Below are 23008 nucleotides of genomic sequence, written 5' to 3'. Positions count from 1 at the left end.
TCAGCAGATGAGCTCAGAAAGTAGAATTCAGTCAACTATTGACTGTGTCTGTTAGAAGATTAAGGCCAGAGTTTTGTAAGAATGTTTACTTAGCAAGCTGTGGTCCTCAACAGGCATGTGAGGCCACTGAGTAACTTAGGATGTGTGCCAGTCAAGCTTTGGGGGCAAGAGAGTGGGATTTTGTTTAGCAAACTTCAGGCTTATGTTTGAACATCTGTTTGGCCTTTAGTTAACACTTAGTCCTCAGATATCTGTGCTAAAGTCACTCCAAGGCCCAAATGCAATACATCGCTTTGCCCTGTCTTCTTCAAGTAAGTAAACTGAGTGATACAGTTCCCCAAAGCAAGGCTGTTGTGTCATCATTGAAAGCTCAAACTGTCAAGCAATCCATTTGTTTATGTCTCAACACCAGGGATTCATCAGCGACAGCATGTAGTTCAACCTTTATCTGAGACAGATAAGTGAAGGTTTTAACATTATCGTATTAAACCTGGCTTTTAAAAAGGTTATTGAGTCAGACAGAGTGATTTCTTGTTGGGGGACATAGAGTATTGGCAGCTGAACCTGGGGCTTCATTCATGCTAGCCAAGCACCATGCCACTGAGATACATCCCTCAACCTCTACAGTCGGATCTTTGACAGTGCTCAAATTTCATATCTTAGCAAGGAAGCTCAGGGAAGAATCGGCAGTGGGGAAGGAGGGCGCTTGAGAGAGTGTGCTTGCTGCTTAAGTTGCTTGTTTTTATAACTCTGTACTAATTGAGTACATGGAAAACTCATTCTGGAATAGCCAGAGCTTCAAAGAATGCATTCTAGTTTCAAACCATCAAGAGGAATTTTAATCTGTTCAAGTCAGAAATCTTCAAGATGAGGACCCACGGCTTAGCTGTAAGAGAACCTGTATTTCTGGACTAGTGACTGCTCGGTAGCTTTCTTAGGGTAGCAGTTGCCCATCCTGTTTGCTTCCTGTGGCTGTGATAAACACCTTGTATGAAAGCTACGTGGCGAGGAGGAGTTTTATTTGGCTTACACTTTCAGGTCACTCAGATCGTGAAGGGGAGTTAGGACAGGAGCCCAAGTCCAAACCGAAAGAGCCTCATGAGGAATGTTGCTTACTGGATTGCTGCCTTGGTGCATGTTACATAGCTTTCTTATATATAGCCCAAGAATCCCTGCCTCAGAATGGTCCACAGTGCGCTGAGCCCTCCTACATCAAGAAAATGCCCCACAGCCATGCCCACAGACCTGTTTATCAGGATAACCTCACAATTAAGACTCCCTCAGAGAGGATAACAGCCTAATAGGTGAAGCTAAGAGATTCTGTTCCTTGTCAGCTTGATGCTCAAATACACTTTAAGCCATACCCATTTCCTTTCTTATTTAACCCAAGACCTCATGTTAATACCAAAATATAAAATATAGTACAACTCTAAAAGTCCCACAGTCATTAACATTATCAACACTTTAAAGAAAGTCTTTTAAATTTTTTTTTAAAAAATGGTTTTTTAAAAGCCAACATATTTTAACTGTGGGCTCCTGTAAAGTTAAACAAACAAGCAAATAAATAAATTATAACCCTTTCTGCCTTCAAAATCATGCCATGTACTGCCTGCCACTCTTAACATACTTCCAAATTAGACTTCTAGCTTGAGATGCAGCTCTGAACCCCCCAGACCACATCTGGGTGCAGATGTGGAGGCAATACTTTCTGGAAGATTTCACTTTAATGACGATAGACTTTTTGGTGCCAGGTTCTGGAAGAGTTCGGAAGTTGGCAAAAGCCACTGAATGCTATAAGCAGAGCTTGAAGAGCCATTTTGAGTAGGAGCCTGGAAGACAGCAGTGTTGAGACTAATGGGAAGGGTGGAGGCCAGGCTCAAGAGGTTTCAAGTGGGGGAGCAAGGACTTTATTAGCAACTGCACTGTTTTCCAAAAGGATCTGGCTTTTGCATGAGGACAAATGAAAAAGTAATGGCTACTTTCTTGGGTGGAAGAAATGTTCTGAAATAACAGCGGCTGAGGCCTTGTTACTTATTGATTATTCTTATGCAGATCTACAGTGGGAAAAAAGCAAGTGGTGCAGAAAGAAAGAATACTAGGAAGCTTGATACTTCCCCCAAGATAGGTGTGGAAGAGCCTGTATTTGCTAAAGAGATAAAGGCTGCTAAGGAGAGGCTTCCTGCTCAGCACTGAAACAATAGAAAGGCTACCCTTGGGGCAAGACCCCACACCTGGTGCTCTGATAAAATAATGTGACCAAACCATTCCAGAGGACTCTGTGTTCAGGAGGTGGGGAAGGCATGGCAGTAGGAACAAGAAGCTGAGAGATCACATCTCCACCAACCACACAAGAAGCAGAAAAAGAATAAGAAATGGGGCAAGGCTACCAGCCCCCAAAACCTGCCTCCAGAGAAGTACTTCTTCCACCGAGGCTGCACCTTCTAAAGCTTTTGTAATCTACCCCAAACAGTACCACCCCAAGTGCCCAAATACATGAGCCAGCAGGGGCATTTCTCATTCAAACCACAACCGTAAGTCAATGTGAAAGTTACCTTTCTGGGACTGTAGAGATGACTGAGTGGTGTTGAGGACTGGCTGCTCTTCCAGAGTGATGTGGGAGTCCCCTCTGTATGCTGTGATTAGCATTAATGAATAAAGAAACTGCCTTGGCCTGTTGATAGGGCAGAACTTAGGTAGGTGGGAAGGATGGAACTGAATGCTGGGAAGAAAAAGAGTGGAGTCAGAGAGACTCCGTGGATCTACCGGAGACAGATACTGGGAATTTTACCTGGTAAGCCACTGCCACATGGCAATATACAGATCAATTGAAATGGGTTAAATTAAGATGTAAGAATTAACCAATAAGAAACTAGAGCTAATGGGCCAAGCAGTGATTTAATTAATACAGTTTCTGTGTGGTTATTTCGGGTTAAGTTTGCCAGGCTGCCAGGACTAACAAGTGTCCCCTTCTGTAACACCAGAGGATCCAGGTTCGGCTGCCAGCACCCACACAGCAACTCACAACCACAACTCCTGTTCGAAGAGATCCAAGGCATCAGAGGGTACTGCACAAACATGGTGTACCCATATACATACAGACAAAAAGCATTCATATACATTGGATAAAATAAATATTTTAAAAAATTTCCCCTTTGTAAAATTCCAAATTCCCACCACATGAGGCGTGCCTGCACTAGGTACCTAGCCAATAGATTTTTCTTCCTAAGCCACAGGCAACAACCCAAATAAAGTTTTGGAACCTTAACCAAAGAGATAGGAGGTTTGGTAGCAGAAGGGAGTCATGTGATGTAAAGTTACCAGGGAACTGATACAAAACAAAAGACCTCGGGCATGTTATGACCTTGGTAGCCCAAGGGTACAGGGGGCATGTGAACCACTTCAAACTCTATCTGACACCATGTAATGCCAATCAAGGCAAAATCAGAAACTGTAAAAGCAAATAACTTTATCTGGTGTCTTGGGAATGATGTGTTTGGAAAACAAGAGGACAGAGTGCTCCACAGAAGCTCAGATGGTACAGGGGCACTGAAAGGCAGAAGCTGTAGACAACAGACATTCTAAAGTTACATGCAAAGGAAGAGGATCGGCATAGGAAAGGCCATCACCTTAGCCTATCCACCGTCAGAGTACATGCGCCAGATGGCTGGGTCTAAGTACAAGTAAAACGTTCTCCTGCCATTTTGTGACAGTTGAGGCTACTGCATTCATTCAAGGATGTTAGGGGCATTTTCAGACTTGGTTGGATTTAAAAGTTCACATTCCTGCACCCCGTTCATTTGCTTGACTGGACTAATAGCATGTGAACACCCTTACAATGCCCTCACAACTCCGTTTTGACATGTTCTGTAGATGTTTTGATGTTCGTGCTTTTTGTTCTGAAGGCAGGGAGGAAATAAGGACCACACCCCCTCCTAGTGCTCTAATGTCCTGACCAAAGTGTCAGTCAGCAGACATGACTCAAGAGTTCTGTGATCGTTCTGGTTTTTGTTTGTTTGTTCTTGTTTTGTTTTTTGTGTGTGGTAAAGAGAATGGAATCGAGGGCCCCATGCACAATAGATAGTCCATCTACTACTGCAGAACCCAGCAGAGATGTTCAGAATCAGTCCTTAAAATCAGTATAATTCAAATAGGGATTACAAATGAAAAGGAATGCCAGGGAAATTCCAAGGAATTTAGGAGCCAGAATGATTGGGACCAGAGATAAAGACCAACTATTTCTTCTTAGATCACAATAGATATCTCTTTCTGTGTTTGTACAAAAAGGACTGGCTCAACTCTGTTTTGAGCCAATAAAAGCTCATGAGCAGAGACACACACTGCTAAGAGAGGGTGGGAGCTGCCTCTGTCAGCCTTAGCCTAGGTCATTGTGAATGTTATAGACAGTAATGTAGGGTGATATTATGTGGTGACTTCCTTAGTGAGTCCAAAGAATCTAAACTAATGGGCTTAAGGCTTTAAAAAATTTAAAACAGTAAAGTTTATTGAAGATAATGTAGTTGCTTTGGCATTTTCTGAGAATTTAGTAGATCGATGTTCTTAACCTCCATTCTACAGTAATAACATCTACAAGAACCATAAGAAAATATATATGCTTAACTGTTTTGGTGTACAATAAACTCCCATAAAATTTAGCTTAGTATTCTAGCATACCGACTTCTAAAACCTAAACAGAGAAACAAAACAAGGAAAAAAACCAAAGTTCCTACCCAGATAGCAGCATCTCCCAAGTCCTGCTTTCATACGGATGAGATGCTGAATGGAAGCCAACACTGAGGGACGCTTTCTAGAAGAGAGTCCAGGAGGAGGGGGCTTGAGAGATGGCTCAGCAGTTGAAGGACTTCCTGCTTATCGAGAAAGCCAGAGTTTAAGTCCTAGCATCTATGTTGGGTGGCTTATAACCACCTGTAATTCCAGCTTCAGGGAGGTCTGAGGCCATCTTCTGGCACCTGCACATGTAATATACATATCATACACATCAACTTAGAAAAAGTATCCGAATGGCTCACACTTATATCCCAGAACTGGAGGGTGAGGTTGCAAGTTCAAGGTCAGCCTGAGCTACCTATGAGATTCTATCTTAGAAAACAAACAAGGAAGGAAGGACATAAGGGATATATTGGGGTAGGGTCTAAATCCATTGTTAGGATTTTTTCCCTTGAGGTCCAGTTCCCCTCTTGAGAATCACGTGTGTAATCTAATGTTGCTATTACTTTCTTCTTTAGAACCTCCAAATTCCCTGGATCTCAATGGCAGTCACTCTCGGAGAATCAAGCTCACAGCCCCAAATATCAACCTTTCTCTGGACCAAAGTGAAGGATCGATTCTCTCTGATGATAACCTGGACAGTCCAGATGAGATTGACATCAATGTGGATGACCTCGATACCCCCGATGAAGCAGATTCTTTTGAGTACACTGGCCATGGTAAGTTGCTGAGGTAATGAGGCCAAAGTTATGTAAATAAACAGTTGTCTTTGTAACATCACAAACAAATCTTTCATTTTTGTGCAAGTGGCTACTTTCCGTGACTCTCAAGCCTCTTTTGAACCTTGCTCTGGGATGTCCATGCTTGGCAGTTTAGAGTATGATGGAGTAGGTTGGGTCCCCAGAGGGTACTCGTCGGCAACTCTTACCCATTTGTGAAATCCCTACACTATGCCCTGCACTGTTATGGGAAAACTGAAGCGGTGTGAACAAAGAAAGAGACTTGGAATCTGGAACACCAAATTTAAAGAGAAGGAATCAGTAACCTATTCCTTTATATACACTCTCGCTGTCTAAATTGCTCACTCCCTTAGACCCTTCCATGGCCAGTTACATCTCTCCACAGGTGCCACCTCCTCCTCGGCCTTCCAAGACTCATGCTGTGACAGATGTGCCTCACCTGTATACCCCCAGCTCCTCACATTCCATGCCAGGGTTCCTTTACTGTCTGCACATCCCTTGTTAAAACTGTTATTTAGTGATGTGCCTGCTTATCTGACCGAGATGCTCACTGGATTGTCCCCCACTAGAATGCATGCTTCCTCCGGGAAGAGACTCCATGGTGTTTGATGCTCTATCTTCAAACCAAAAGAAGAAAGAAGGGATGGTGTGAGCTGATGGAGGTAAAAACAAGGCAATGAAAGGTTGCCAGATTCAGGACCATCAGCCATGACAGACGTGCTAGTCTCCTGCAAATCCCTTCTCCTGCTTGGTGACACTTGGCTTGTTCAGAAGAGCGGACAGATACAGAGCCCTCACTTCCTCTAGCAGCACTGCCGTTTTAGTCCCACTTAGAGCCAGGAAGTTTTCCTGGAATTATAGTTGAAAGTCAAAGTGAGACTTTTGGCTCTAACTACTACTCCTTGTTGAAAAAGCTCTTCTGGTCTTACAAAGAGACACAGTGGTTAAAGGATGCTCAGGGTTTTAGACACAGGAAATCCCATTCACGGGAGAATATGGTTGGGAAATCCGCCAGTTAGCAGATTAAGTCATCCCAATGTCATTGAGTTATGGGGAAAACATCCAGAACCTTTGTAGATTGACATAGGTTAAGTTTTTGTTCCCTCGAGTTATAAAAAAAGAAGAATAGTAGAAGTAGGTCCAGGACTATTGCCATCTTATTGTGCATACATCGAGTTATGCTACATTTTTGTCCACTCATGGGTTTGTTTCTGTAGTGTTCTTCACACACGTGGCCTGCAGTGGATAGGTTCCAAGACCCCGAACAGACACCGATATCTAAGGCTGTTCAAGTCCCTTACATGTATATGCATTTGCATGTAACCCACATACCTCCTCCACATACTTTAAAGCATTTCTAGACTAATCACAGTATCTAATATGACATAAACATATATTTTAGGGAATAATGAAAATGAAAAGCTTCTGTGCACATTCAATACAAATGCCAGTTTCCCCCATGTACCTTCTACCTGCAGACGGTTGAATCTACTGATGTTGGGAGCTGATTGTAATAATCCGGATATTTGATCTGACCATTAAAAATACACAAACATAAAGTGAAAGAACATCTCGAATTGGTATCTTTCCCTGCCATCCCAGAGTCATCCCACCTGCTCTCACCCCTCCATCTAGTCCCGTTGCCCCCTGTGGTCCCAGCTCTTCTCTGGCTAATATACTGACTTGAAACCACACTGAGGATGGTTGTGGCTGGCTCCTCCCTCCCCTTGCCTTTTGCTCTGCTGTCTCTAGGGAGAGCTTTGTCACACTGCCTCTGAGCCTCTTATTTATAAATAGTAAATCTGTCAAGCCAAGTGGTGGTGTCGGAGCAGGCCGGTAATTAAGGCTGCCACTTGCTGACATGGCTCTTTTTAGGTAGTTGATATAGTCATGTGGGAAGAGGCAGCTTAATGACCTCAGTTATTCTAGGTCTTACTCAGAGAGCCAGATTTTAATGTCTGTTGAATTCTAAAATTCATTTTGATCTCAAATGAAAGGTACGTGTATCCAAGCACTTACACAAACAAATAAGGAAGCCAAAGCAGGAACTTTGAGAAACACAGAGTTTGTGTGAGTAGCTATATTCTGTACAGCAGACATGGATAACCACTGCAGAGGAAAATAAGAATAAAAATACATTTTAGACCTAGTGTATGAAGTAAGTGCTTACAATGTTCGTGTCTTGGGAGTTTTTCAAGTAAGAATGTTGAGGCCAGCATATCATACATCCTAAAGGGGGGTGTTTGTTTTTTTAATTCCTCCTGGGTTTGGGTTTACTTTTGTTTTATTTTGTTTTTCAAGAAAAGGTCAAGTGATAGGATAACAGGTAAATTGCCAGTCTGCCTGTCAGATACTTTGAGTACAGGTTTTCAAAATTGGTCATAATTTTGTTTGTTTGTTTTTGTTTTTTGAGACAGGGTTTCTTTGTAGCTTTAGAGCCTGTCCTGGATCTAGCTCTTGTAGACCAGGCTGGCCTCGAACTCACAGAGATCTGCCTGCTTCTGCCTCCCACGTGCTGGGATTAAAGGCATACGCCACCACTGCCTGGCTAAAATTGGTCATATTTTATGTTACTGAAAGGACACTTTTGTAGTTTTTACTGGAATGTGTAGCATCTATCCCAAGTATTGTAGGTATAATTATTGTAGGCCTCATGTCTACTCTGTAAAACAGAGTGTTTTCCCACATTGTAGCTGAGAACACAGAGACACAGAGAGGTTGCACAATCACCTAAAGTTGTACATCTGTAAAGGGCTGTGACAACATTCAAACCAAGCCTTGGGTTTACTTCCTGCTCCTGCTGCTTCCCTGCCGGATAGGTTGAGGAGTAAAAAGGGAGGGCACCTTTTCCTAAACTGAGCCTGTGTACAGGAAAGCCAGGGTGAAAGCTCACACGTGTCTTAGTGAGGGTTTCTATTGCTGTGAAGAGAAGCCGTGGTCAGTGCAACTCTTACAAAGGACAAACGTTTAATAGGGTGGCATACAGTTTCCGAGGTTTAGTCCATTATCATGTGTGACATGGTGGCTTGCAGGGAGACATGGTGCTGGAAAAGGAGTTGAGAGTCCTACATTTTGACCCTCAAGCAATAGGAAGTGGTCTGGACACTGAGCATAACTTGAGCATGCATGAGAACTCAAAGCCCACCCCCACAATGACTCTTCCTCCAATGATTCCATACCTACTATAATAAAGTCACATCTCTGAATAGTGCCACTCCCTAGAGCTTATGGGGGCCAATTGCATTAAAACTACCACAACATGTGTAATTCCATAGGTCACATTGTTTGAGAACCTGTCCTTTACAGCCTTAAGGATTTTTACACCCATTCCCTTTTTTTTTTTATTTAGTAACTGATGGCCAAATGCTTTTCCAGGGAATTTGCCTAACATTGCCAGTTTGCGTATGGAAAAACAATTTACTCTCTCTATCAAAAGATGCAACTTGTTCCCCTGCAATCAGTTTTCATTTATAGCTGTGTCCAAACAGTTGGGAAATATAATTAAGGCTTGATTTTTGTGCCAACAAAATCAGAATTACATGGATAATGAAGGGCTTGGGGGCTAGTCGTTCATATGAAGGGCAATCTTGGTTTTGCTTTCATTGCTTCATGATACCAACCATAGAAACAAAATACCCAGAGAAGGAAATGATGGCCTCTTTCTGTTTTCCAAACCAACCGTAACTTTTCTCACAATCCAGAGCTAACTCAGGCATGATGAAGTCTCTTTATCATGGACATGGAAAGACGGAAAAGGATTTGACCTATGTGCTTCTGATAAGATAATACCATCAAAGGCAATGTGTCTATGCTTTTAGACTGTCAGGGTCCCCAAGTGATGTTTAGTGACCCCACCTAAGAAGCTTTTCTAATGCTGATGACAGTATTCTGGCTGACAGGCACGCCAGCATCCTCTCAATTGGTCAGAATCACATCTTTCAGCATCCCTTCTCTGCACCAACAAGCAGCCAGCTTTATGAAGTCAAGTTCTTGTTTCCGTGCTCAGTGTGCAAGTGATGACGTGTTAAGCTTGGATGTCTGAAACAATATCTTTCCTTTGTATTCTTGTACACTGAGATTTCCTAGAAGATTTATTTTTATCATTTTTTTTAATCAATTATCCCTCTGTGTGTGTACATGTGAATATGTACATCTGTGTGCAGAGACGCCAGTGAAGTCCAAGAGAGGTAGACAGATCCCCTGGACCTGGTGTTACAGGTGCTTGTGAACCTATTGACAAGACCGAACCTGGGTCTTCTCCATAAGAGCAATATGCACTCTTAACTGCCCAACCATCTCTCTAGCCCCTATACTGAGATTTTACACTCAAATTAAGTTCCTGTCTGTTGTTTATCACCAGGGGGACTTTAACCTCTGAAGCTATGTGCTGGATGTCTTTGCTAAAACCAGAAAATGTCAGGCATCTTACTTTCTGACAGCTTTCCTGTCATCTGTGAGGTGTCATGATGTAGAAAGCCAGCCAGCTTTCCCAGCTGTGTGCTCCCCATGGGAAGACCATGCTGAGCCCACACACTGTGGTCAGAGCATTCAAGAGTGCCTATGTTAAGTCATCTCAGGAAGCCAGGAGGAAAAGGTGAGGTTGACGCCTCCCTTGTGAAGATCTAACTGTCTGAGGAAAAGTTCTTAGTGAGGAGGAGAAGATGATGCTGAGGACTGATGTGGAGGACCTGGGGAGAGTTAGATAAGCTCTGAACACATCTACAATAGCTGGGAAATAAAAATAGGGCTCATAAAGTTATAACAGAATTATTAAGATCAGGAAGGTACTGCTAGCTCAGTGTGCTGAAGAGAGCATCTTTACTGCCGACTGACTTGTGTTATCGGTTTCATGACACGAACAAGTCATTAAAGTGATCTGAAGAATGTTCTCTTCCTTCCCTCCATCCCTCCCTCCCTCTCTTTTTCTCCCTTACTTATTTCCTTCCTTCCTCCCTATTTCCCTCCCTCCTTCCTTCTACCCCTCTCCTGTCCTCCATCTATCGCCTTTTCTTCTTCCTCTTCTTCTTTTTCTTCTTCTTCTTTTTCTTCTTCTTCTCCTTTTCCTCCCCCACACCCCTGCCATTCTTCCCCTGCCATCCCCATGCTGGGCAATCATTCTGCTTCTGAACCATATCCCTTCCCCCTGTTTCTTAAATGATTCTTTTTTTATGTCATCGAGAAAGGAAGTAGATGGAAGCACAGCGGTGTAACAGTTCCCAAATTCTGAAACATTAGGACTAACACCTCAAAAACAATCTGGTCCTGAACTTTTATACCAAGTGAATAATCGTGCACCTTTGAACAAGAAACAATAGGAAAATGTGCATGGGTGTGCCCGTGTGTGTGCCAAGTGTATGTGTGCCTGTGCAGACATCTCGGTTGCTTCGATGTTTTGGCAAGTATGAATGGGGCTACTCGTGAAGATTTCTATCTGGAAATACCCTCTCTGTTGGCTAATTGCAAAGGAGTTGGACTTTGTATTAATAGAAGCTTATTTACTAGAAACTTCCAAACTGTCTTTCAAAGTTCCTGGAACATTTCCGTCCCCGCTGTCAACACACGAGCGTCCCTAGTGTGCTGTATTCTCACGAGTTTGCTGCTTGTCAGTGTTTTGGATTTGGCCTTTGAAATACTAGTTTATTCATAGCAATAATTCACTATTGTGTCATCTTTAAAAATGCTCTGTTGATAAATGATGTCATACATCTTTTCTTATGCTTCCTTGGTATCTATACCTCCACTGATGAAGGGACGTGTGCTCAGTTCTTTTGTGAGTCTGTGTGTATGTGGATGTGTGGATGTGCACGTGTGTGTGTGTGTGTGTGTGTGTGTGTGTGTGTGTTGCTAGGAACCGAACACAGCCCTGTACATAGTAGGAAAACACTCTCCTATTGAGGTACAACCCCCAACACCATTATACCACTTAATTGTTAATCAAATAGTTCCTTTTCTTATTAAGTCTTAAATATTTTTGTGTATTCCAGATAATAATCATTTAGCAGACTTGTACTCTATAAATACATTCTCCTAGTCTGTAGCTGCCTTCTTTTTCTCTTGGTGCTGTCTTTCATGGAGGATGTTGTCAACTTTAACACAGTCTAGTTTGTCAATTGCTTATTCCATGAATTTAGTGTTATCTCTAAAAAGTCACCAATTGCAGACCCAGGCCTGGTGGCTCATACCTTCAGGCCCAGCTATTCAGGGGGCTGAGGTAGGAGGCATGCTTGTGCCCATAAGCTCTACAGCAGCCCAGGTAGCGTGGCAAGCCCTAATAAAACAAACAAACAAATACATACGTATATAAATACCGTCTCTATGTCAAGGTCAGTTAGATTTTCTCTTACATTGTCCTCTGGGAGTTTTATGGCTTGCTCATTTTACATTAGGTATATGATCCAGTTTTAGCTAATATGTGAGTAGATACAGGTTTGAGTCTATATGTATCATGTATACATATATATGTGTGTACACAGAAGCTTCTGTCCTGCCCAACCCTGCAGCCGTTCAGTCCCAAAGAAACACAGAGACTTATGTTAATTATAAATTGCAGGCTTATTACTAACTAGTTCCTACAACTTAAATTAGCCCATAATTCTTATCTACATTCAGCCACATGGCTTGGTACCTTTTCTCAATAAGGCATTCTCATGTTGCTTCCTCTGCATCTAGCTGGTGACTGACTCTCTGTCTTTCCTCTTCCCAGAATTCTCTTAGTCTGGTCACCCCGCCTATACTTCCTGCCTGGCTACTGGCCAGTTAGCATTTTATTAAACTAATACGAGTGACAAATCTTTACAGTGTACAAGAGCATTATCCCACGGCATGTGTGAGAAATATGTACATTATGTATATGTATACCGTGTATATGTCATGTGTATGTATATATCATGCAGAATTTATATATATATATGTATATATATATATATGATATAGATATCTCCTCACTATCACCCTACAGAAATTGCCAAGGATAATTGCCAAGGATAAACTAGAGCAGGTTGGATTACCAAACATACTGTAGCAACTTTGGCAAGTGTTGAGTTCACTGAACCTTAGATGCATGGAAGTTCATGGAGGGTTTGGAGGGTCGTGAGTTTACTGATGTCAAGGGCACATGTGTACATGGACATCAGAATATATACTATGTCTGAGCCCAGAGTTCTTAGTTATCAGGGACAAGATGAGAAATATGGAGCCCAAGAAGTCTGGGATTAGTAGCTAAGTTTCCCAACCCAAGCAGAAGGAAAGAAGAAGGAAGAAGTGCCAGACAAATCAGTGGGTCTGCCCAGGTGACATGGTACTTGATCAGAAGCCATGGTTGCTGCCTTCCATCCTTAACAAGCTGCTGAGTGCTGCTGGGACCATAGTGGAACCAAAATGAGCCAGGGCTGTGTGGGTGGTGTGCCTGTTACTATTGTCAAAGAAGGCCAGGCTGGCTTCCCAGCTGAACTATAGTTTCCGATTCCGAGTCCTGAGTAATTAGGTACTTGTGGGTGTTTAGTGACTGCCAAATCTTCCAGCAGGATGCAGTGCTGTGTTGTGGGTCCTTATAGACTATCTCTAGTCTCAAGAGCTTGCTCAAGCTTTCCTGCATTTACCCACTCACCTTCCTGGAGTTTGCATATTCTGAGGAGGTTTCTACGCTGTGAGACACGTCAGTGAGGTGAATAGATAATTCAGACAAAGTTCCCTAGCCCCAGGAGCTCACGGGCTCTTCAGACTGGGAGTCTCATTCAAGGGACATCGGTAGTTTAGGATACTTTGCAGAGGTGCAAGCATCAGCTGTATTTGTTGCTAGCTTTGTTACCAATAATGTCCATTTTAACATCTACTTCCGTGCCAGTACCAGTGGGTGAGAGACACAGCCCTGCTGTCCTTGTCACTGTGACACAGGAGGGACTAAGGCAAAGAACAGTGTCATTTAAATGGTCTTTTCCCACAATGTGGAAATAAGAACAGCCTCATCTCGGAGTCACAGGGAAGGTAATAAATAATCTTTCCCTTCAGATTGTTCGGCGCTGTGAAGAACACCCTTTGCTAAGGCTCATCCGTGCCTCTGCTAGAAATGTCTATAACTTGCAGCCTAGCCTTTCAGTGAACATGGTTATTATCTTGAATGCATAAGAATAAACTTTGACCAAAGAACACTCAGTGGGGTTTTATATTGTTATTGTTGTTTCGTGAACCCAAAAGTTTCAAAGCTGTCAGGAAATTTCCGGTCTACAAAGTTGTTTGTTTCCCATACAGTGTATAATCTTTACTCTGGCATATTCTGGAACAATGTGTGGGACATATTATCGGCCTTCTGTACGAGCATGTGCCCTAGCTTCACAACAGTACAAGGGGTTTCATCCCTGTTCTTAGAGTCTTACAACAGATCGAAGAGCTAGTGTCATTAAGTAATGGCGCTCAAATACTCCCAGCAACCAGCCGGCCACCAGGGGAGATGGCCTCAGCAAGCTAAAGGTGTCTATCTGGTCCTGATTTATCACCCTACCAGAAAGAGCTATAGTGTTTAACCTGTCTGACCAAGGATGAGTTGGTACCAGAACTCTAACCTCGACTGTTCCTGCTTCAACATGTGCTTAGGAGAGGAGCTGGTCTTCCCTCAGTCTGTAAGGTAGGTGTTGTATGGTCAGGCTGCTGTCCGACTCTAACGAACCGTTCCTAGCGCGCAGCTCCAGCCGGTGACTCTGCGGGAGGAGGTGGCTTCCAATCCGCTCTCTCACCTGCTTCTCCTGTGAAGGTCTTGCTGCTTCAGTCCCGCTCTGTGCTTCCCTTCCAGAAGACGCCACAGCCCACAAAAGCTCTGGTCAGGAGTCGGAGTCTATTCCAGAGTACACAGCCGAAGAGGAGCGAGAAGACAACCGGCTGTGGAGAACGGTGGTGATTGGAGAGCAGGAGCAGCGGATTGACATGAAGGTCATCGAACCCTACAGGAGAGTCATTTCTCATGGAGGTACTCAAGATCTGTGCGAGTCTAGGGGATGGGGAGAGCCAGCCAGGCTTTTCATCAAGAAACAAATGTGGGGTTCAACTGAATTCTCGGCGTGTAGAATGTGGTCATTAGGAAGACCGCAGCCCTGGAGGGGCGTCCAGTCCCCTTCAGAGGCTCCAGCTCATCTTTTTAGACTCAGCCCCGTAGTTATTTCCACTACCAAAAGTTTATTCTCCTACCAGCCACGTTACATTTGGGATGGTCAAAAGATAACCATGGTCAGAAACCTTTGTTTTAGCAAGAGACCCAGAAGAGGGGAAAGTGTGTTTACCTGGGAACTCCAGGCACATATGTAGCATTGATTAAATTGGAGACTCAGAACAAAGGTCAGATGAACACAGGCATTGCGTTGAATGTTGTTGACTTCAGAAAACATCACTGGCCGTTTGACTTGTCTGCTGCATGCATCCCTTTCCTGCGGTCTTGAGGCCTCTCTCCACCTAGCCATCCAAGAAAAGATGCAAACTCACAAGGCAGCTGTTGCTGTTAATGCCCTCTCTGTCCTTATGAGAATTAGGAAGTAAGTGTGAGTTTGTTTCTCAGTGCTGGGGCTTGGAACGGGGGGCTTGTATACGCTATGCGGAGGCTTTCCCACGGAACCGTATTCCCACCCCTTCTTAATACTGCATCAGGTCAGTAGCATTTGCCTTCTAGTATGCACACAAGGATCTTGGTCACCCCTTCCTCTCCCAGTAGATCTCTTGCCTTCCTTTCTATGCCCCGCTCTCTCCCATGAGCACCCAGGCTACCCAAGGCAACTGATTGACAGACAAAAGAATACCCTTGGGATCCCTTGACCACGACTTCTGTATTTCCTGCCTTACTGCGGAATCTGGAGTGGCAGCGTGGCTGCCTGTGGTGGCTGCCGTGGGCAGCAGTAGGACCCTGTGGGAGGACTCTCTCCCTTAGCCCTTTGAAATGAAGTCAAGCAAAGCTTGTGGAGACTGACAGAGGACTGTAAAGTCAGCCCCTCGCTGGGACGAGAACAGAGCCCAAGCCCTCCTCCAGTGTTCATTGACGGCATGCTTCGTGGTGCCCCTCTAGTGTTTTTGGTTTGTTTGCTTTGGGGTAGCAAAAAGCAAACAAACAAACCTTATGAAGATTGACTATAAAAGTAGCCTGTGCTTTCTCTAAAATTTGTGGGAAATATAGAAAAATTCGCCAGGGTAAATCAAAGTCACATGGTGATGGTGTCTGCACGTTTGCCCTTAGCTCTTTGCCTTAGAGCAGGCCCACAGTTCCGCTGTCACCATGAGGCCAAACTCCCTCTTGATACCTTAGTACATTCACCTCTTGGTTTCTTTTCAAGTTCAGTCAAATCAAATGGTTTGGGTGACCTGGTGTCCAAGCCATTGGAATCAGACTGAGTGGTCGCCAGGAGTACACTGGTGGGCAGGACTGTCTCTGCCTGCCACGGTCTTTTTAACGTCCATCTGTGACCTCACGGGAACCTGGTTTGCTGAGCTCCATCCCCGCCACCTCCTTCCCTTGGCACTTGTTCCTCTCCACACAGTATGTTGTGTGCTTTTGGTCTCTGTCTGAGTGACTGCCAGTTTGTGTGGAAGAGAAAACGTTCCTCTTCTTTCCCTGACTCTGCCTCAGTGTTCTTCAGCCACCCAACTGCATGAATACGCCTCTGGCTGCACCCTCGGCCCCCTATTAAGAAGACACCTCCTCCTACATGCTGGCCAGCTTTTGTGCTCTTAAGTAAAAATCGCTCGGATGTTACTTCTGAATTTGACAAAGCTTAGTCTTCCGTGTGAGACAGTCACATCACTCTGGTACCCAAGCATCTCAGCTGCCAACCAAGCTTGTCAGCCTGGCTTCTGGTGAGCATGTCAGAACAGACAGCACACTGAGCATGAGTCTCACTTCAGTGCTCCGTACTGCTCTGAAGATGTTTCCTGTCAGCCCCAAAGGAGCTCCTGGTGGGGTTCAGTGTGGGAAATGCAAGAGAGGAGCCATCAAATGCTTGAAGAAACCGGCCCACAGTCAGATGCTGCCCAGTGGTCAGAGTTGTGTTTGTAATCCACTCTTCAGATTTGGTGACCTTAGCATAGACACCCTATGCACACGTCAGAAGCTGAGTTTGGGGTCGCTGACCTTGGTACATCCCCTAACTGTCTCTTGCCTCAGTTACTCATTAATTGCAAGCAGGAGATTGTGATGATGCCAATGTTCATATCCTGTGGTCCCATGAGCAATATTCTTTTTTAAAAAAAAAAGCAAAAAGGATGATGGCTGGTTTTACCTAGCCAATGTCATGGAGTCAGGTGGAAGCCAGAACTGAAAGTTTTCAAACTTAAAACTGAGAATAAGCTCACCGAATACCCAAGAGCAATTGTACCGAAGGATGCTAACAAGGAGTTTCCTCTCTTGTTCTCTTTGTACTTCTCTTATTTCACTCTAGGAGACTCAGGTAACCTTCCCTGCACTGTTGCTGGACAAAAGAGCCCGGAAAGAATGAGCAGAAGAGTTGCTGGCTGGTGTGTGTGTGTGAGCGCGCGCGTGCGTGTTCTGTTCTTGCACCTGTGACACCTTTCCTTCTCTCTCCATTCCATTTGCTGGCCAGCAAACTGTGTCACATCTCTTTCTTGCCTCTTGTGTCACCTCAGGTAAGGTCTGCCATCTGTGCTCCCTAGGGCCCCAGGAGGCTCCGCGGTGGGATTGCTGACACGCCCCCCACCATGCATCCTACGCCCACCTCTTGTTTAATGAGAACAAAGTCTGACCAATTAAATATTTAAACCAACCAAACTCCAAGCCAGGCTCGCGATCCCAGCTACTTGAGAGCCTGAGGCGGGGGGGGGGGGGGGGGGTGTGTCTAAATTTAGGGCTTTCCTAGGCTATAGAGCAATTCAAGGACAACCCGAGCAACTTATTGAGACCCTGACTCAAAAATAACAGTGGTTCAACGGCAGTACACTGCCAAAGCCTGCATAGACTTGGCTGCAATCCCCGGTACAAACAGGCAGACACACCAAATTCATATGAACTGTGCTGTTACCAACAGGCAACTTTCTTTGAAAAGTCGCGTTATTTGAGGTAGAAGTTGAGGGGTTAGCTGGTCCTCAAAAAAGTGTCTGCACAGAGGACTAAAAAGCAAAGTTTCTCACCCTAGTTATAGCTCTTGCCCAATAAATTTTGTTGTTTTATTTTATTTTTTGTTTTGTTGTTGTTGTTTGACATAGGACCTACCTATGAGCTAGCTGCTCACTCACCAGTGAACAGGTTTCCAAATGTATCCAAATCCTCACTTCAGAGATTCTGTTCACAATCTGGGGGACACTTTCACATGGCAAGCCTTTTCTTCTATTGCCTTTCTTGAATCGCCTCCTGTCCTCTTCTTTCCTTTTGTTTTTGCCCCATCTCTTCCTGCAGCTCCTTTCGTTTGTAAAGTTCAGCATCTTTTGTACAAAGCTAATCCCTCACATAGACAGTGGTCCCTGTTTGCATCTTTGTTAGACTGCAGTGCACTCCGGCACTTTGAGCGCGCTAACATTTCTTAGGAATCCCACTTCTCCAGAAGCAGAATCTTAACTGAATAGTCGTGAGCACAATGATTCTAACTCCACAGCCGACAACTGCGTTCGGAGAGATGTGCTCATGCTGGGTTTCCCACTAGGACTGTGGCGTTGACTCTCTTGTGTTGGACACTCGTGTTGTCCTGTGCTGTCTGAATTGCATGTCTTCATGTCGGCTCGCTTCTACATCCCTCGTAGATTTTCATTTACTTGTGAGTCCTCAGAAACAAGAACTCCTGACTTAAAATGTCTGCATTGAGATTTCCTTCCTGTTAATTTTCTAAAAAGAAGCTGGTGGACGGTGGCACTGGAGCAGGGACGTCCAGCTGAGGGGATACTGACTCACAGATGTACTGCACCGAATGCCATATTAACATAGGTTGCATTTTATGAGATACGTGGCATTAAACACCCCCAAATTAGTCACACTCACCATTGGATGTATTTTTAGCCTCGTTCTCTCTGCTTTATTGGTGATAGAGTCATAATGGGTGTCTTTGGACGGGACAACTTATTAAACTGCTCCTCAAGAGGGAGCCATCCAAATCTACCGCCAATATTTTCCTGCAGTGTCACTGCCAAAGCCATAGTCATAGCTCTGAAAGGCAAATGAGACACACTGAATTCTGGGAGAATGAGGTCAGGGTTAGGACCACTCTTGTCCCGCCCTGCTCAGAGCTCCAAGGGTATCACTATATAATGACTGTGAACTTGGAACAATATGATGTAAAGACAGGTATGTAGATTGCGGATATTTAATAGGCTGGTGAGGTGGTTCAGCTGCCTGCTGACATGTGTTTCGTGTCCAGAACCCCTACGGTCGAAGGAGAGAACTGACTTCCAAAAGTTGTCCTCTGGCCTCTATAAGGTGTGCCAGGAAACATGTTTGTACATACATCACCTGCTCAAACAGTAAAAAAAATTACAAATTCATAAATAAATAAGAAAAGTTTAAGTAGGGTCCTGTGGTATGCGCCTGTACTCCAGCTACTCTGGAAGCCGAAGCATAAGGATTGCAAGTGTAAAGATCCACGTAAGCTTCAGAGTGAGTTCAAGGTGAGCTTGACCGTTTAGCAAGCGCTTGCATAAAAAGACTGAGGGCTCGAGAGGTAGTTGGGGTGGTCGACAGCATGACGCTAGGCTCAGTTCCTAATGTTACAAATGGGCCTATTTCAAACCGACCAAGGCTGAGGGTACCTCGGTGCTAGAGAGTGAGTTTAGCGTACGTGAGGCCCTGAGTTCAATCCCCGGCACTTCCCCAATGGCAATCCGGAGCATCGTCTTCTTCTTTAAGTACCAGAGACATCTTTTATCCACGCTCTTTCACCCTCAGGTTGTCGACCAGCGCCTGCCCTCAGGTTCAGAGCTGAGCTCTGAGGAAACAGAATGCTTGTGGGGAAAAGATGGGGCAATGCTAAAGTTACGTCAGTTATTTCAGAAGCTGGGGATGATGTCTTGAGATGTGTCTTTCTCTATACTCCCCGACTTTCAGAGTCTGAGTGGTGCATTGACTTGAATTTCACAGATCCTGTTTTTCTCAGCCCCACCTGCAAACAGCACCTTCCACCTCCCACCCCCTCATCCAGAAATGATTCTCAAGTTTTCCCAAACACACATATCTTTATAGGGCCCAAGAGAATTTAGGAAGGCCCCTTTTTTCAGTTCACTGATTTCTCTAAGATGTGAGACTGGGAACTCTGTGCTGTCATTCTGAGCCTGGCCGGAAGTTACCATGTGTTCCTGAACTTCCTGTTATAGCCAGAGAATCCAGGATCACTACAGTCAAATGACTAGGCCTGGAAATCAAAATAAAGGTATCTTGCATGCCTCCTATTGGGTCCTGGTTATTGGAGTGTGCGGGTTTGGGACTGAATTGCAATTCACCGAATAAATTGTCACAGTCCAACTAAATCTTAAAGACCCAATGTGGGTCTAATAGAACCGCTGTCTCAGCCATCAGAATGAAATTTTACATAAATTAGCTTTTTATAAATTAGTATTGTTTAAGTTAGGGACTTATGAGTCCATGTGTTGTCTATATAGACATGTTAACCACTAGAAGATAAGTACATGTGTATATACGTACAGAACATCCCTCGGCATGGTTACTCGTTTCATGATATATCTCGTTTATATGCGCGCGCACAGTGGACAAGGCATCAGATTTCTCTTCTTAGGAGCAATATGACCTTGTTTTGGGATTTCATTCAGTTACACGTATCTTTTTATTTGTTCCCAGGATACTATGGGGACGGCCTGAATGCCATCATTGTGTTTGCTGCCTGTTTTCTGCCAGACAGCAGCCGGGCGGATTACCACTATGTCATGGAAAACCTTTTCCTGTGAGTGGTGATTGGGTTGGCATCCGTGGGCATGTGATGGCTGATAAAGGGTCTTTAATTGCACGAGTACATGGCATAGCCCATCCGAAGCCTTCCATAAGAAGCCGGTAGTATTTCCGTCAAGGAGCCTTGCTCTAGGGGACTTGTCTGTAGAATAGTGGGAGAAGAAAATGAGTGGAGTCTCAACTATGGTTAATACTTTTCTAATGTTTCATTTGGGCAAAGGATTGTTTTATTTCTGATAGCATGTTCTCAGTGACGGGAAACTGCCCTCACTGACCTTTGCCCTCCTTTAATCTGAGTTGCCCTTAAAGTTTGATAACATTGCTGACATTTTTTATGTCACCTTTCAAAGCCACATATTTCTCTAGGGTGGCCGCACGCATACACACAAAAGGGCAATGCTAACGCATTGTTCTCAAGAGAAAGAGATAACGCGCACCCCTACCCTTCGATGTCATTCACCCTATAATTTGAATGTCACTTAATTATGGTGTCATTAGAATGAAATCTTTCATGTGGGAATTGAAAATGTTTCTCTTCCTTCCTCTGATCAGATATGTAATAAGTACCTTAGAGCTGATGGTGGCTGAAGACTACATGATTGTGTACTTGAATGGTGCGACTCCCAGGCGGAAGATGCCAGGGCTAGGCTGGATGAAGAAATGTTACCAGATGATTGACAGACGGTACGTGGGTACCACTGTTTAGATGATTGACAGACGGTATGTGGGCACCACTGTTTAGTCACTGTTTTGACTCCTCACTGGCTCTCACATCTAATATTCTTCTACTCTATATAATACAGTCGTGTCTTAGAGAGAGCAGGTTACCCACACATGAGGTGGTAAGTTGTAAAAATATTGCGGAAAGTATCGCGTGATGTCTAAGGCTAAGCAAAGCAAACCCTCCCTAGATTTTACAAACTGTTAACCCTGAATCTGGCAGGTCTAGTCCACTTTAGACTGTATGCGTGCAACTTGAGTGGACAAACCTAGGTTCCTATGAGCCTTCAGTGGTGTCATGTGACCTAGCTACTGTTTTATGTGTTAGGGCAGCCGTTTTCATCCTGTGGGTTGCAACCATCAGAAGACACATCTTTCTGACGATCTTAGGAACTGAGATGCTGCTCCTCTCTAAAATTAGTGTTATGAAGTAGCAACAAAAATAACTGTGGTCGGGGGTCACCACAATATGAGGAACTGTATTATTGGGAGTCACAGCACTAGGAAGGTTGAACCACTGCACTAGGGTTTTGACGGTTTACAAACCGTTGTATTCCTATTTCAGTATTTGTGTCCGTTCAAGGTGTCTGCTAAGCCAGCACTGCCTTTGTGTGCCCGTTCCTCAAATCCTTATCTCTCTGCTCAGACAAACTTTATTGTCATATATATGAAAATTAAAATAGTAAAACTAATAATTTATGGCATATATTATACCCCCTTAGACGAGGCTTCTTTCATAATGCCATGAGAATGATTATTACATTTAATTAAAATTTGTTTTATGATCCAACATAATAAAGTAGCATCGCTTTTTAAAAATATTTTTATGATTTATTTAACTTTTATTTCATATGCATTGGTGTGAAGGTGTCAGATCCCCTGCAACTGGATTTCAGACAGTTGTGAGCTGCCATGTGGGTGCTGGGAATTGAACCCAGGTCCGCTGGAAGAGCAGTCAGTGCTCTTAACCACAGAGCCATCTTTCCAGCCCCAAGTAGCATTGTTAATACTGAAAAAATGTGCCTGAAAACAAGAATTATTAAAATGGTAAATATATAAGAACAAATTAAGGCTTTGTCAGACCAAATAAACTGTGAAGGGCTAGAGGATATAGCTTGCTCACCAAGGTGCATGAGGCTCTGTTTTCATTACCTGCATACATACCTATAATCCCCGTTTCCAGGGGTAAAGGCAAGAGGATCAAGTTAGAAGTAATCCTTAGCTGCATAGTGAGTTTGATGCCAGCCTGAGCTACACAAGGCCCGATCTCAAAAACAAAAGACGATAAACAAACAATGAATAGTCTAAGTTGTTATTGAAGGCATATTCTTTTCAAGTTAACAAAGACAGAGCTAACAAAACTGAAAAACATCATTAGGTGAAAATATTCAGTTATTGTAAGTTTGTGTACCGTAGAAGTATGAGCCTTTACATTTGCTTTGGTGCCTGTGGGGAAAGGAGAGCTAAGTGTCAGGTTATGTCTCAAAAATTATTTCAGGAAGCTAAGGACATAGTTTAGTGTATGAAATGCTTGCCAGGCAAGCACAAGGACCTGAGTTCAAGTCCCATAGGTGTGGTGGTGCCTGCTTGTAAGCCTAGTTCTGGGGAGGCCGGAACAAGCAGCCTCCTGGAGCTCAGTGGCCAGCCAGCAGAGTCTGATCAGCAAGCCTGGGGTCTCAATGAGAGGCTCGGTCTCAGTGGATGGCCCCTGGAGAATGACACTGGAGACCCGTGTTCTCTATAGGAGTCCATACACACTTACACATATACCCGCGTGAATAAACACATGTGCACGCGTGCGCGCGCGCGCACACACACACACACACACACACACACACACACACAGTGGGGGAGAATGGGAGGGGTAAAATAGAAGGCATTTTAAAAATTAACCCTGGACATTCTCTACATCTACGAGAAATTGTAACTTTCCTGGATCTCCTTCCGGGAACTT

The 23008-nt window shown here is 44.0% G+C and overlaps 1 protein-coding gene across 1 annotated transcript in view; it reads left to right on the top strand.

Moving 5' to 3' along the window:
• Positions 1 to 23008, top strand: part of LOC121454128 (protein prune homolog 2-like) — a 91116-nt gene that overhangs the window by 48637 nt on the left and 19471 nt on the right. The window contains exons 4-7 of the mRNA XM_041661334.1: positions 5244 to 5444; positions 14251 to 14424; positions 20227 to 20329; positions 20887 to 21018. Of these exons, the coding sequence (XP_041517268.1) occupies positions 5244 to 5444; positions 14251 to 14424; positions 20227 to 20329; positions 20887 to 21018 (610 nt within the window). The remainder of the gene's footprint in view (positions 1 to 5243; positions 5445 to 14250; positions 14425 to 20226; positions 20330 to 20886; positions 21019 to 23008) is intronic.

This window comes from Microtus oregoni, unplaced genomic scaffold, assembly GCF_018167655.1.
Source record: "Microtus oregoni isolate MIOR12 unplaced genomic scaffold, Mior012 000012F_ref0000307, whole genome shotgun sequence".
Taxonomy (NCBI): Eukaryota; Metazoa; Chordata; class Mammalia; order Rodentia; family Cricetidae; genus Microtus; species Microtus oregoni.
Note: the sequence above shows the minus strand (reverse complement) of the source record. Positions and strands in the feature narration are given on the sequence as shown.